The sequence below is a fragment of the Pinus tabuliformis genome, chromosome X (genome assembly GCF_031772625.1).
Source record: "Pinus tabuliformis cultivar Carrire ecotype Pingquan chromosome X, CPIR1, whole genome shotgun sequence".
Classification (NCBI taxonomy): Eukaryota; Viridiplantae; Streptophyta; class Pinopsida; order Pinales; family Pinaceae; genus Pinus; species Pinus tabuliformis.
Window position 1 is genome coordinate 136,866,898 of NC_142308.1, and position 14,384 is coordinate 136,881,281.

The following is a 14,384-nucleotide window of genomic DNA, read 5'->3' on the forward strand; positions in this document are numbered from 1 at the left end:
GGTAAAGCCTGGTTCTATTAGGGTGAGGTGGTTTAGCCTCAGGAAGCCATGGGTGATTTTCTTTGGTTTTGAGTCCCATATTCATGCTTGGAATATGTCATAAGGGTGATTGGATGAAGAGAGATTTGGTTTAGCCTATCTATGGTCAGGTGGAACATGGAAGTCCCAAACTTGGTTGGATTTTGCATTCATTAATAAGAGTTCATTTCCTTGGTATTTTATGTGCAAATATATTGGTTAATATGTGGCATTTATGGTTGTTGTATCCTCATTATTTCTATTGTTTATAAGCTGGTTATGAGTATGTTTTATGACAGTGATGATGTCTGAATCTCATAATGTTTTGATTTATAAATGAATGAAAAATGAATATATGACCTAATAGATGATAATGTAGCTAATGTGATAAGGTGTCAATGCTTCTTAGCGATCCTCAGATATGTATGAGACCCCTATGCTCAGATCTTTTATTATGAACTGTAGAATGCATATTTGTGATATGTTTGATGAAATGTCTGTCATGGCTAGTTCATGAAGTTTTGGGTAGTGGCTTGAGTCTTGGGCCTAAAAAGTGGCACAAAATCTAGGGTCACTAGCACAAAACTTGCTAGAAAAACCCATAGTCATTGGCTTGCCCTTGTTGTGGAGCGTCTGGAGGCCCAAAGTTGCATGCATGCCTTATCATGAGAGCATCCGGGGCTCTAGGCAGCAAAAAGGTAAGTTGCTTCAGGGGTTAAGCACCTGGAAGGGTTGGTTGGCTCCTGGAGGTACTGTGGCATGTGTGAAGGTTCAAATCGGTTTTGTTTTGCCAGTTTCACTTCCTTAACTATACCTAGGGAGTTGAATCACATCATAGTAGCCTCTCATCACATGTTTAACCCAGTGGATCGGGTAGCTTGGGTAAATGTGGGAGGAGGGTGTTACATCAGTTAATTGCTGCAACACTTGCAAACTACTTCAGAAAATATGCATCACACAACCCTCACACAACTTGCATACTCTTCTCCACTCTCACACTCACACAACACATAAAAAAAGTCAATCCAATATTCTCACAAAATATATGTCAAATTATCCTCAATAATCTTCAAAATGATACCCAGTTTTAGCCCCAAGGGTTAGCTCAATCGGTCAAGCCGGGGCCTCGCCAATGGGAGGTCACAGGGTCGAAACCCGAAAGCCCTTGGGGTTAGGTCTGTGATGGTTGAGGGGTGTGACCCCCTTCGGGTGGGGTCCACCCTAGAGACTTTCGATCCTGGACGTAGCGGACCACTGACCATGGTATCCGTGAACCAGAAGTGAAAAAAAGAAAAAAAAAAAATTCTTCAAAACGATACCACAGACATATACCATGGTTATATCAATACCCAAGACACTTGTACCATGGTAATATCCAAGCCAAAACCATGGGAAAATACCATGATTATGCCAATACTTAAGACACATGTACCATGGTAATCTCCAAACCAATACCACAGGAAAATACCATGGTTATGCTAATACTAATTACACATGTGCCATGGTAATTTCCAAACCAATACCATGGGAAAATACCATAGTTATGTCAATACCAAGGACACCTATACCATGGTAATATACAAACTAATACCATAGACAAATACCATGGTTATGTCAATACCAAGACTATTTGTACCAAGGTAATATCTCAGGGCAACCTACTCCACAAACATATCAATACCATGGTAATGCCAATACGAAGAATACATGTACCATGGTAATACTCTACTCATGAAAGTATGCAAGATGCGTAAGTAAACCAGAGAAAATGCTCAAACTACAACACAATCATCTACAATAGATCTAGATACATAAAACACCATCTAGTGTCTACACTAACACCTGCAACCAATCATGCAATCAAGCAAACACCTATACCAAACTAAGCATATGCATCCACATACAATGAGTTGCATCTCATGCTACCATCATGCTACCAAGTTGACATCAATGCCAACCAACAACACTACAACACAACACCAATGCCAACAACAGGGGGCATCTCTATATAAGTCCTCTTGAGCTAGAAAAATTGTTTGAAGGAGAGCCATTGATTAAAATTGAGAAATTTGCTGAAGTGACACAACCCATAATCCAGTTGGTAGTCTCCAACCCCAAACCTATTTGAAGAAGGATTAAACGAAGAAAGGTCAAGTTTACTTTGTCAAAGGCCTTATTCAGATCCATCTTAAGCACTAAGGCTTAGAGTTTTTTAGACTGAATTGAATGGAGGACTTCTTGAGCAATACCGGTAACATTGTGGATCTGCCTATTGGTCAGGAAACCAAATTGGTTAGAGGAGATCTTCTCAGCAAGAAACGACTTGATCCTACTGGAGATAATTTATGGGCTTATAAATCAAGTTGCACAAAGAAATGGGTCTGAAATCTAATAAGGTCTTAATATTGGAGCTTTTAGTAATTAGGGCTATGAATGTTGAATTAATAGCTCTAAAGACTCTTCCCAATCTTCCAGATTCCTCTACCATATTGCAGAGATTAGGTCCCATCAAATCAAAGAAGGAAAGAAAAAGTTCAACAGTCCAACCATCGGGACTTGGACTCTTATCCTTGGTGAAATGTTTCAGCACCTCTTTTATTTCCTCAAGGGACACTGAGCCACCAATTCTGACAACATCCTCAATATTGAAGAATCTCGGGAAATTACGAATGATGTGGAGCTGTGAGCTAATAGAGGAAGCACCCAAATCACTAAATAGAGAGGAAAAATGAGAGGAAGCAACTGCTTTGAGATCATGTTGAGAAGTGAAGATCTTGGCCTCCTCCAATTCCAACTCCCAAATAGAATTAATGTTCCTTTGTGATCTGCATACTTATGAAAAAATTGTTATTGTCGTCGCTGTTCTTGATCTAGGTAGCCCTAATTTTTAATCTCCAAGACTCTTCCTCCATCTTTAAAATCTGCATTTTTCTAGCTTCTTTAGAACACATTCTCTGGATAATTTCAAGTGGGAAATAAAAGTCAGAAAAATCTAGAGAGATTTTTTCATATTCAGCTTCCAGGTTCATCAATTCCTCCCTTTAATCCTTTTTCTTTTTCTTCTCCCATTTCACCACTGCCTTTTTAAGATTTGAAAGTTTGTGAACCATAGACTTCATAGTTGAGAGAATAGGACCATTTGAACTGAAATGCCCGACATGCTTCACCAACTCTCGGAAATAATCTAATTCTAAACAAGAATGATTAAAGTTAAAGGGATATTTGTGAATATGGTTATCAAAGTCCATTTCTAGGAGGATTGGGAGGTGATATGATAGTTTATCATGCACGATCCAATATCTATATCTCTCCATTTTATTTTCCAACTGGTCAGCTAGAAGGAACCTATCCAAACACTTTGCATCCCCTTCTTCACCAATCCTTCCATTTCTCTAAGTAGGAGCTAATGGAAATGGGGCAACATCTCAGATGTTGTTACAAAGCTACATCTTTGAAAAGTATGGGGTCATAGGGTCAGAGCGGGCTCGTGGACCCCATGATTCACCATAAGATATAGTAAAAATTAGATCACTAATTAATATAAGGGATCCAAGAGCAATCCACTAGCTTGGACCTTGTCCCAGAAGTCTTTCATTTCTCCATAGGCATCATAGAAATTTATTAGCTTGATCAAGTGAGGGAAATATTTTACAAGCCCTTCCAAAATGATTCCAACAAAAGAGGAAAAAACCTGAAAAGAGGCAACATCTAGGCCCCAGATAGAAAGTAGTCCTCTAGACAAACCAAAGGAGTCCATGGCATAGGAGTACCAACCCAAACACAAGGATCTGGTAGCTTCTCTAGCTTTCTCCCCCAGGACCATTGTCTCTTACAACAAAACGATAGTTGGTTTGAATTTTTGAATCAACCTTCCAAGGGAAATGATTTTAGAGGATCGCCCCACTCCTCTAATATTAAGAGATATGATAATCATTATGAAGTGGCCGTGGAGGGCTGTTGCACTCTAAGGACCTTGGAAATAATATCTCTGTCAGTAAGAGGGGGGAGACTGAGTCCTCCATTAATATCTTCAGAAGGGGCTCCATCCCTGGCTAGTGCTTTGTTGTTCTATTTCTTTTTTCTGATGATTACATTTTGGAAACAATTATTATCTATAAAAAAGGGGTTAATAGAAGAAACCCCTCAGAATGTAGGGATGGGGGACAAGTTGAGGATATCTTTGTAAGATAAGATATTGGACTAACAATTTGTTCGAGGAGTAATCGATGTTTGCTCTATTATAGAAACAAGTATATTTTCCAGAAAAAGAACGGCTGCAGAACAAGAATAATAATAAAAAAAACACAACCAAAAAAAATCCAAACAATTCATTATACTTAAGAACATTATAACTCCAATAAATTTCAATATTACTTTATAATTCAACATTATAACTCCAATAAAACTTCAATATTACTTTATACTTCACCATCAATAATTGTGTATTTTATATGTATACATATTACAATTAGAGAGATCATTCTTCCATCAATTCCTCTCTGAATATATATGGTAAAATTTTCACATCTAATGTTTTAAAAATTAAATAAATTTCAGTATGTATGGATTTTAAAAACACTACTAAAATTTAACCACTGTCCGGGATGGTGCTTCTACCAGTTCGTCTCTTGTTTAAAATTGATATAAATCGTCTTAAACCCTCACTGAAAACTATAAACCCTATATAAATAGGGTAAGGAAGGGCTCCGCGATTTTTTCTGAAACAAATCTCTCAGAAAGGTATTCTCTCGAACCCACAAGCCCAAGTGCCTGCACGCCGAAGCCGTGGCCGAAGATGAAGTCAGAAAAAAGAATCGCCAACTTTATCATGTTGTTGGCGGAGCAGCTGTACACACAGTTCTCTACCCAAGAGTTAGAGGAAGCCCTCTTATCTTCAGCAACAACACTTGAAAAACTACTGATATCCTCCATAGAAAACCTTCCGAAATCATCTCTTAAGAAAAACCTCGTCCACCATGATCGTCTTCCCCAATTACTTCAACTCCTCCGTCAACACCTTCAAGCCCTCCAAACCGCAGAACCCCAGAAGTCATCATTCCAGTCGGAGGAGGACCGCAGCAAAACCCTTAAAGAAGCAGTTGACAAATTTGTAAAGGATTTTCGCGACGGAACCCTAGAAACCCTTAAGTCCCGCCAAATCTTAGGCCGTTTATTGCAGGTAAATGACGATTCCCCTCTCGAGCTCATATGGTCTTTTGCTGCTGTTCATTTAACGGAATCAAGACCGCTAGCTGCTGATTCTGGAGTCCTCGTCTCAGAAACTCCATCGGATGGCGGCAATGCAGAAATTCTAGCGGAGGACGTTGGTTCTCGAATCTCCATCGCAAAAGGCCTATTTCAGTGCTTTACAGCATGCACAGCGGGGAGAAGTTGCAGTGGCTCCACGTCAATAGCTGCTTTGGTTCCCATGATCGTTATATTATCCGAAGCAGTCAAGGAATTCTCAGAGCAATCCAACAGCAAGCCTCTGAATAAATCAGAAAAAAAAACTTTGAAGAACCTGAAGAATTTAGTGGCAGAAGTACTTGGTTATGTAGCTATCTGTGGGCGTAAGAACCGCGGTTTTTTTCCATTGAATCTGCCGAGGTCCCTCTCCTGCTGCATTGCTTTGCTGGAGTTTCTCAAAGTCCGGAGGACGGGAAAAGACTCAGAGCGTTCTTTTGAAAGAGACATGGAGGAGTTTTTCCCGTTGACATCACCATCGATCCAGGCGGCTTTGCTGGATGAAGACTGCAATGTTGAATATTTTGCTAGTGTGGTCATCCTGGAGACCACTCTATTGCGATTGGTTGTCGAGGTGATTGATTGGCGAAGGTCATTGAAGCGCCAAGAAAGTTGTGGTTCTGCGGCTAAATACGGTGAACTTCGTCAAAATTTGAAGATTTTGACAGTCAATTGCATCGCTACTGCAAAAAATCAATCTTTCTTTGGTAGGTATCTAACGCCTGCTATTTGCTATTTCGAGTGTTCTGTATTATTCCACACCCATAACAATAATCATTGTTAGGGAGAGCTAGTTTATAAGATATTATCGGCATTAAAGGTTATGGTAATCCTAAAACTATTTTTTGGGTGTAAGTCCCTGAATTGATATGATATCATCCTTTCTCTCTCTGATATTAACATTGTGAGTAATTAGTATCATTCCTCGTAGGTCTTTTGTTACTAATCTACAATTATGACATCATGTCGTGTAAACCTTTTAGCTACTAAGTAGGAGAACTTGACATAATGCTAAGTAGGGGAACTTATGGTTGTTTATTTATGTAATACTAAGTAGGAGAGCCAACAAAAGCTTGGTTGTGTAACGTTTCAGCTACTTATTCCGCAAATGTTGCCCTTTTTTCCCTTTCGTTTCTCAACTTCAGTTCCATTTCTTGTTGTTCCCCATACCAAGTAGGAGAGCTAACATGGTTTACAGTGAGTTAGCTACTTTCTCTGTTGTTTTTTTTTCTAGGTCATCATTTTTCTTTTTCAAGTTCCACATTCTTCGTAAAATCTACAGCTTCTGACAAATGATGATGCTTCCTACTACTACACCAAGTGGGTTTGTGATTTTGTTTTGATATTCCTTCGGGGGGATTATTGAAAGGTTTGACATCCTAAAATCTTCACTTTGAGAAATAAGTTGTGAAGTGACCATACTCGAGGCTACCCGCTCATAATGCAGTTTTTTGCTTCTAAACCTTGCTCATTATCTTGATCATGATATCTTCTGGCAAGCCATTTCCATGATAGCATGATATCTTTAGTTTTTGCAAAGTCCACCTCTACATGCAACCTTGCATATGTTATGATATGTCCACTGCCAGTTTTAACGGAGAAAAAATGAAAGCTGCTGATAACATTCACGTTGGAGGCCAGAGACTTTAGGTCCCCACAGATGTAAAGGTAGACTGGGGAAATCCACATTAGAGCTGGAGATAAAAAGATGGAAAAGGTGTTGAAGAATGCAGACCAAGGTTTCATTCCTGTGTATCCCATAAAGGCCTGACATGGAGGTACTATCTTTGTTCTCGTCAGAGTCAAATTCCACTATGAAGAACCTGCTATGATGAAAGTACGTACGTATAGTCTTCCTCATGGAGAAGAGTCTTTTAAACCGGAGAGATCCATGTATGGATATCCATGAAACGGGGACAAATGCCATTCATGCAAGAGATTAAGACCAACAAGGTTTGAGGATTGTTGCCTGATCCTCGGCTTCCAAGGATTGAAAAGAAGAGGCACCAAAGAGTTGGTAAGGTGAGCTCAGTGATTCTATGTTTTTTTGCTAATCAATATAAAATGGTAGGCCATAAAGAGAGCATGGGGGTGGGCTTGTTTCTGTAATATGTGCATGCAGGTCATGATCTCCTGGTCCTTTACATTCAACTCCTACCTCTAGGTCCCCATGGCTACCTTAATGTGTTAGATCAACAGATAGGAATGGACCCTTGTCATGGTATTGAATGAAGTCTGTCAGATTTGAACTTTAACCAAGGATGTGAAACCCCTTATCCCCATTGCTAATCCCAAGCTTGTTAGGTATATATTCATGTATACTGGTAATAGAAAAGAGTTAGTTACATAAATATGACATATCTAACCCACCATAATCGTATGCAGATCCATCATTATCCTAAGACAATAGATTCAGAGAGTCTAGTCTTCTTTTCATGATATCAAGGCAATTAAAAGAAACCATTGAATAACCAAGCTGTAAAGATGGATGATATATCTCAAAAAACCCTGAAGCCTTGTGACTCTCTGGAAATTTCAATTGAATACCATATATGTAATATCACCGTTGCATAAGGACAACGGAAGATTCTTGTTGGTATGCAAATTATAGGCTGGAATGTGTAAAACATAGTGCTAACTTATGGGCTAACGGGTAAATCATTTTATAGGCTGGAATGTGTAAAACATAGTGCTAACTTACGGGCTAATGGGTAAATCATTTTATCCAAAACAACTTATTAAAGTTTAGTTTGATCCTTGAATATCAAGATTTCTTTTAAACTCAAGAGGCAGATTCTTCAATTTGAAGAGCAGAAAGGCATCTCATACTGCACTTATAGTGGTCACTAACAACAGAGAAATAATAATTTTCTATAACCGATAATCCTACAAGAATGGTGGCCGAGAATTATAGTTTTACTTCTGTGCCCATTCTTAAATGATACGGCCTTTCAAATGTGACTATCAATAATAATTAGTTATTTATTGACATTCGTAGCATTACATTACTTATATAGTAGTACAGCTAACTCTTTCATCAGATATAATCATATATGGCAGAAAGAGCAGGTCTGGCCAGATCGTTTAGGGCAAGATATTAAAAGAAAACATAAATGTAAAACATTGAAAATAAATGCCAAACATATTAGACAATGCGAGTCAAAATGAGCAAGATGGATGACATAATAGCAGATTGATGTTGATATTGTGAAAAGCAAAATTAACTTGTCATTGGTGGTTTACTGGGTAGGTGAAAGTGAGTTGTTGTCACTACCCCCACCAAGGTTCATGTCTTTCTAATGACATGTTCTCCACTTGTGTTTGTGCTGGTGCTTGTGCTTGCAAATGTGGTTGGGAGTTAGGACTAGGTGCAAGTTCTGGTCTATTTTATTGGAATAAATACCACCTCTACTTGAAAGTTGAAGGTATCTATATTGTAATTAAATGTTGTAAGCCACCTTCATTTATTGAGTATGCTCTTAGAGTCTTATATTGAGAATTTGATTGCTTTCCTCATTAGAATATGTGAGAAGAATCGTTAAAAAATCAACTTACAAAAAGTGGTTTGGAGAAAATTTGATGGCACTAATTTCCTGCCTTTCAAAGCAAAGGACGTTACTACCTTTTTATAGCTTTTCCATTCATTACTTAATATTATCATCTGGTTAACCTACTAAAGTAATCAATGCTTTAGGGAGATCACATATCATATCAGGACAGTCTTTTATATGACTGAAATTAGGATGCCATGACTAACATATTAGGCCTTTGGATTTAGTGACTTGGGAGTCTGGACATTATGACAAAAAAATTGCCACATAACACTAGTGTCACATTAGATGTGTTGTGTGGCAATTGTGGAGTGAGGTCCTTTATTTAAAAGATTCTATTCCTCTTGTACAGACGTTCAAAGATTCTGGAATACAATACAATTAAAGCAAAACTCTTCCGGATAAGTCACGTCAAGTTTTTGGATCAGCGCGTTTCAAACCCCTACTGAGGTTCATCATCTTCCTGCAAAACTCTTCCGGATAAATCACATCAAGTTTTAGGATTGTCGCGTTTCAAACCCCTACTGAGGTTCATCATCAGGAAGATGAAGAACCTCAGTAGGGGTTTGGAACGTGCCGATCCTAAAACTTGATGTGATTTATCCGGAAGAGTTTTGATTTAACTGTATTGTATTCCAGAACCTTTGAACGTCTGTACAAGAGGAATAGAATCTTTTAAATAAAGGACCTCACTCCACAATTGCCACAAAAACACATCTAATGTGACATTAACGTTATGTGGCAATTTTTTTTTGTCATAATGTCCAGTTCCTGATGATGAACCTCAGTAGGGGTTCGAAACGTATCGATCCTAAAACTTGATGTGATTTATCCGGAAGAGTTTTGCTTTAGTTATGAATCACAGAAGCCTCCATTCTCAGACAATACATATTGTTGAACAAGTTTCAGAAGTACAACATTCAGTCTTTCTCATTTGGCTCCATCATTATACGTGGCAGTCTTTCAAGTCTTTGAAAACAGCTTTTGCTATTTGAATATAAGTCAAATAGTAAGACTTAAAAGCGTTGACATTTCTTAAGTCCAATAGTAAGACTTAAAAGCGTTGACATTTCTTGATAGCAATTTACGAGGAAGATTATTTTCAATTGCCTTTTTCTTTTTAAATTGTTGAGTTGTATTGAAATGATTGCATTCTTGTATTTCCATTGTTTAAATAAAATGTAGGCATCAAATATTATAGGGAAAGAGGCTTTCAATTTGCTATGGGAAAAAATGGCAAAAAAGAGCCTATAATAGTGCTTTAGAGAATGCCAGAGTCTGAAATCTGGTTTAAATGAAGGCTGACACTGTAGGTGAATTTTCAGTGGTTCAAATTATTATTTTTTTTTACTAGTTTTTCGATTATTTTGGCGTGGCAAGTTTGCCTCCCCACCTGGGAAAATATAAATATTGTAGCTAGCTTTCAACGTTCAAATCATCATCCCCAAGCTTAGGAGTGAGCAGGGGTATTTATTGTACTAAAGCCTCTCGAACTTGAACTGGGCCTCAGCTGTTATCACAGGTAGAGGGCCATTGGAGAGACCTGAACCCTGGTGGGGTGCAATCACAACAACCATCTTTCACCAACTTTACAAGCCACTGATGGCAGTAGTTCAAATATCTAGAATATAAAATGATAGTGTTGTTACATAAAGTTTAAATAATCTGTAACCTTTTATCACCATACATTCATTTCAGCAGCATAAATTGTTGTATTCAAACCTTGTCATGTGGACAATAAACAAGTTCAATGACTTTATTTCATCAAGCAATTATATATGGAGCTGAGTTGATCAAGTTTTTGGAATTCAGAAAACTATTATTCATAACCTGAATGAAGATGCTTGTGTTCATTTGTTGTGTTAAAGGTACGGTAAAGCAGATATTACAAACTTTAAATACTATTTGTTTTTGGTTTCAGATATTCTCTTGGAGCTGCTACTAGAAAAAAAACTACCTATTACCTCCTTCCTGGTTAGTACTTCCCATGTGGTGATCATTGCAAATATATTTTTAACTTTCTTTGTTCATAATGCAGATATAGATGGATCTGAAAGTTGTTAACAACACTCATTGTCGAGTTAGGTTTTAATCTTCTAACTTCTTTTCTGTAAACAATCATAAAGGGATTTACAAACTTGTCTTATTCACAATTTCTTGTCTCAATGAACTCAGAGTCAAGACGAGGAGATCTTGTTGAGAGGTGTGCTTTATGAGGTAACAACATTGGTTAATTATGCCTTTTTGGGTCAACGTGGAGAAAATCAAACAAATGAGGCAAATTCCGGGGATAAAATCAACAAAATTTTCTTAAATAGAATGGTTGTAGCTCATCAAGCTGTTCAATTATTCAGGTGAGCCTAATAAGGGAATGCATGCAGGAACAGCTAAACTTGAAGTTTATGTTCTCTTATCAATGCCTTTTCAATATCAAGGGTGTTGTGATATTTACAGGTCACTAGGGGAACGCAGCCGTGCAGTGTCCTTTTCGAAAGCTTATTCAAACGTTCCTGTCCCTTCTGAATTATTGAAATGGCTCAATAGGCAGGAGAGCCAACCAAAGCAGCCTCAAGCGTTAAGTCAGAATCCCCAGGCTGTTATTGGTAAGTTGCTTTTCAATTTCATATCTGGCATTATGACACTTTTGCAACTAGTCGGTCTAAATATAGCTTTTTTGGCATGTGCTTCAAATCCCACTAATTTCTTACAAACATGGCTACCTTTCTTTTAGAGATCTTTTCCCAAATTTACTTATTATAATTTTTTTTTTCCTTTTGTCTGATTTATACTGTCGTCGACCATTGTTTTAATATGATAGATTTTTTGCTCCAAAGCCGTGTTTGGCTATTAACCCATGCTGTTCTTTTTCTTGTTTCTGATGCTTTAGGGCGGCTTGTCAATTTGGAAGACGAGCAGAAGTTAACGCAGATTGTGAATAAGCACTCTGTGTTTAGTAGTTCGAACAGTTTACCTGCTGAGAGGGCTGAGTCAAATGAACCAACTCTTGGCATGTCATCTCGTGTAAAAAGTTCAGCAGAGATTGAAGATGACCTCTTTTTTGTAGACAAAAAAGGTGAAAGTGATGCGGTGAAGGAAGATGAAAAACAATCTATGGGAAAGTCTTTTATACGAGCTGCTCGTAATATGGCTGGCACAGAAAATGACGGGAAGAGAAAGAAAACTAAGAAGCAGGAAATTCGCTTTCAAAGGCATATACAACTTGATGATCCTACAAACAAAAGGACACTTCCTGAATCAGGCTCTGATTTTAGCATGAGCGAAGAGAGTGATTTAGAGGTGGAAGGCTTGAGTAATACGCCAAAAAAGTCAAGGATTGAGACAGAAAATCTTGCTGTAGATTAATTGCCAGATTCAGATGTGTGTATTTTTGGGCATTAAAGTCTGGAGAAGTCTTTACGGTGAAGGGCTCTTCACTCTGGAGGAAATGACCGATCATGGAGTTGACCTGCAGGGAATGACATTTTGCAGCGATGCAAAATGGAAGTTTTGCGTGATATCCTTTGAAATATTCAATTGGGCATGTTGTACTAATGAAGTTTGTATTGGCAAAAAGGATGGAAGGTCTTATGTGAGAAAATATTTATATGTCAGGTCGATTACAACATTGTTTTGTGCTGATACTTCGCCCCAATTCTTCCATCCTGTTCTTAGCGAGGAATGGTTAGTTCGGCTGAAATAGATATACGTTCTGTTTCTATAAGCCTAATGTTTGAAGTGTTTGATTTTCTTCATTGTTGTCACTCACTAGATTAGGGTGGTTGTCTAAGTTGCAGGAAACTCGCTCACTGTCGTTAGAATTAGCCTGAAATGTTCCAAGCTTGCGTCTGACAAGCTTGGGATTTTTGTTTTTATGTTTTGTCGTTCCATTCTTCTTATCCTTTCCTTTGAATTTGCCTAATAATTTATTATAAAAACTATTTTTAACTTAATTATACATTTTGAGTTTTTTAAATTCCCTATAGGCAAGGCCACAATTTTGAATTTTGCTCTAACGGTGAATTTCTTGCTGGAATCCAGTGAAAAGATCTTTAAGAAATCGGACTGTGGGAGTGTTTAAATTGTTTTGTTGATGGTAGAAATGTATTCAGCACTATCGAGAAACCTGGGGCACCCAAAATCCTGAAGTTTGACAGCTGTAATCTAGATTTTCAAAAATTTTCACCAGATATTCTCAAAATCATACGGGAATTTCTATTACTTCTGGGCATAATTGTGATCTGTTTAGACTACCCATTTCCTAAATGTTTGGGAAGGTGTTCCATTCTTGTTTTGAAGAACCGTACTTGTTTAGAGGTTGTTGCTCAAGTTAGCTGTCTAACCTATAAAATTGAAACTGTTTAAACTATTTTGGTCATTCCCGAGACTCCAAATATGAGCTGCTGCTTTCACTTCAAGAATGATAATATTTGCTGTGACACAAACCCTTGTTTTGACGTCCTGCTGGTGCTTTATGTTATTGCGTCTAGAGGTGTTCTACCATCTTGCTGTTGCTTTATATTATTGTGTCCACGAGTATTCTAAAATTTAGTATAGAATTTAATACGAGGTGCTTTATGTTATTGCGTCTAGAGGTGTTCTACCATCTTGCTGTTGCTTTATATTATTGTGTCCACGAGTATTCTAAAATTTAGTATAGAATTTAATACGAGGAGCTGTTATAGCGTTGGTAGGTAAATAAAAAATAAAAAATATAATATCATAAAAATAAAAAATAGAAAATTTAGTATAGAATTTAATATGAGGAGCTGTTATAGCGTTGGTAGGTAAATAAAAAATAAAAAATATAATATCATAAAAATTAAAAATAGAAAATTCAATTTATTATATTATATATTTAATTTTTGTTTTCATAATTAAATTAAATTAATAAGTTTATAAAATTTAATATTTGGATTATATTTTTTTTATAAGTTTTGTTCTAATTCTATAGCATGTGCAGAATAATACATTTTTCTATAAGATATTTACTTTTTTGCTGATTTTTCAAATTGATGATGGAGTGATAGCCCTGTCACTACAATTAAAGCTCCGTACTCTTTACGAACTTTTATCGATGGGAAGAGACCTAGTATAACTTTTATCGATGGGAAGAGACGTAGTATAAGAGAAATCACAAGAACAAGTACATTAATGAATGGATAGAGAGTGATTCCTAGAGCCTATTCACAAGAGAGACTCAATTATATGGCTTATTTGCTCGAGAAGTAAGACGATATGCTCTCTAGGAAGGGCTAGGAGGATTCTCGAGGCTAAGGTTTGGGAATATATCTAACAAAGATGATTCCTAGGCCTGGAAATCCTTATGAAGAATTGGTCTTTGTGTGATCTTTGTGGAATTGGCGTCAATAGATTGTGGGACAACACAAAACCAAGTAGACCCAAAATTAAGTTAAGGGTATGAAGTTGATCACCCAATGAGGGGCTTGACCTAATTAGGGAAGATAAGAGGATTCAAGGACATTTTCTTTGAGGTTTGAATTCAATGATCCCAATGAGGACACTAACTAAGGGAAACTTAAGGCGAGAAATGGTCCTTCAGCTAGGGCTTGT

At 37.4% G+C, this 14,384-nt stretch overlaps 1 protein-coding gene across 1 annotated transcript; it reads left to right on the plus strand.

The window, feature by feature from the left end:
- Nucleotides 1-4,648: 4,648 nt before the first annotated feature.
- LOC149138841 (uncharacterized) lies at nucleotides 4,649-12,452 on the plus strand. The gene is made up of 5 exons (XM_089448449.1): nucleotides 4,649-5,969; nucleotides 10,735-10,787; nucleotides 10,989-11,167; nucleotides 11,268-11,416; nucleotides 11,701-12,452. Exons 1-5 carry the CDS (start codon nucleotides 4,814-4,816, stop codon nucleotides 12,174-12,176), a joined length of 2,013 nt encoding a protein of 670 aa, XP_089304575.1. The 5' UTR covers nucleotides 4,649-4,813; the 3' UTR covers nucleotides 12,177-12,452.
- Nucleotides 12,453-14,384: the final 1,932 nt, after the last annotated feature.

Coding starts and splice junctions, on each gene's coding strand:
- LOC149138841 (XM_089448449.1), top strand. CDS start 4,814: ATGAAGTCAGAAAAAAGAATCGCCAACTTTATCATGTTGTTGGCGGAG. Junction 5,970..10,734: donor AAAAAATCAATCTTTCTTTG/GTAGGTATCTAA, acceptor TTTTGGTTTCAG/ATATTCTCTTGGAGCTGCTA. Junction 11,168..11,267: donor CAAGCTGTTCAATTATTCAG/GTGAGCCTAATA, acceptor TGATATTTACAG/GTCACTAGGGGAACGCAGCC.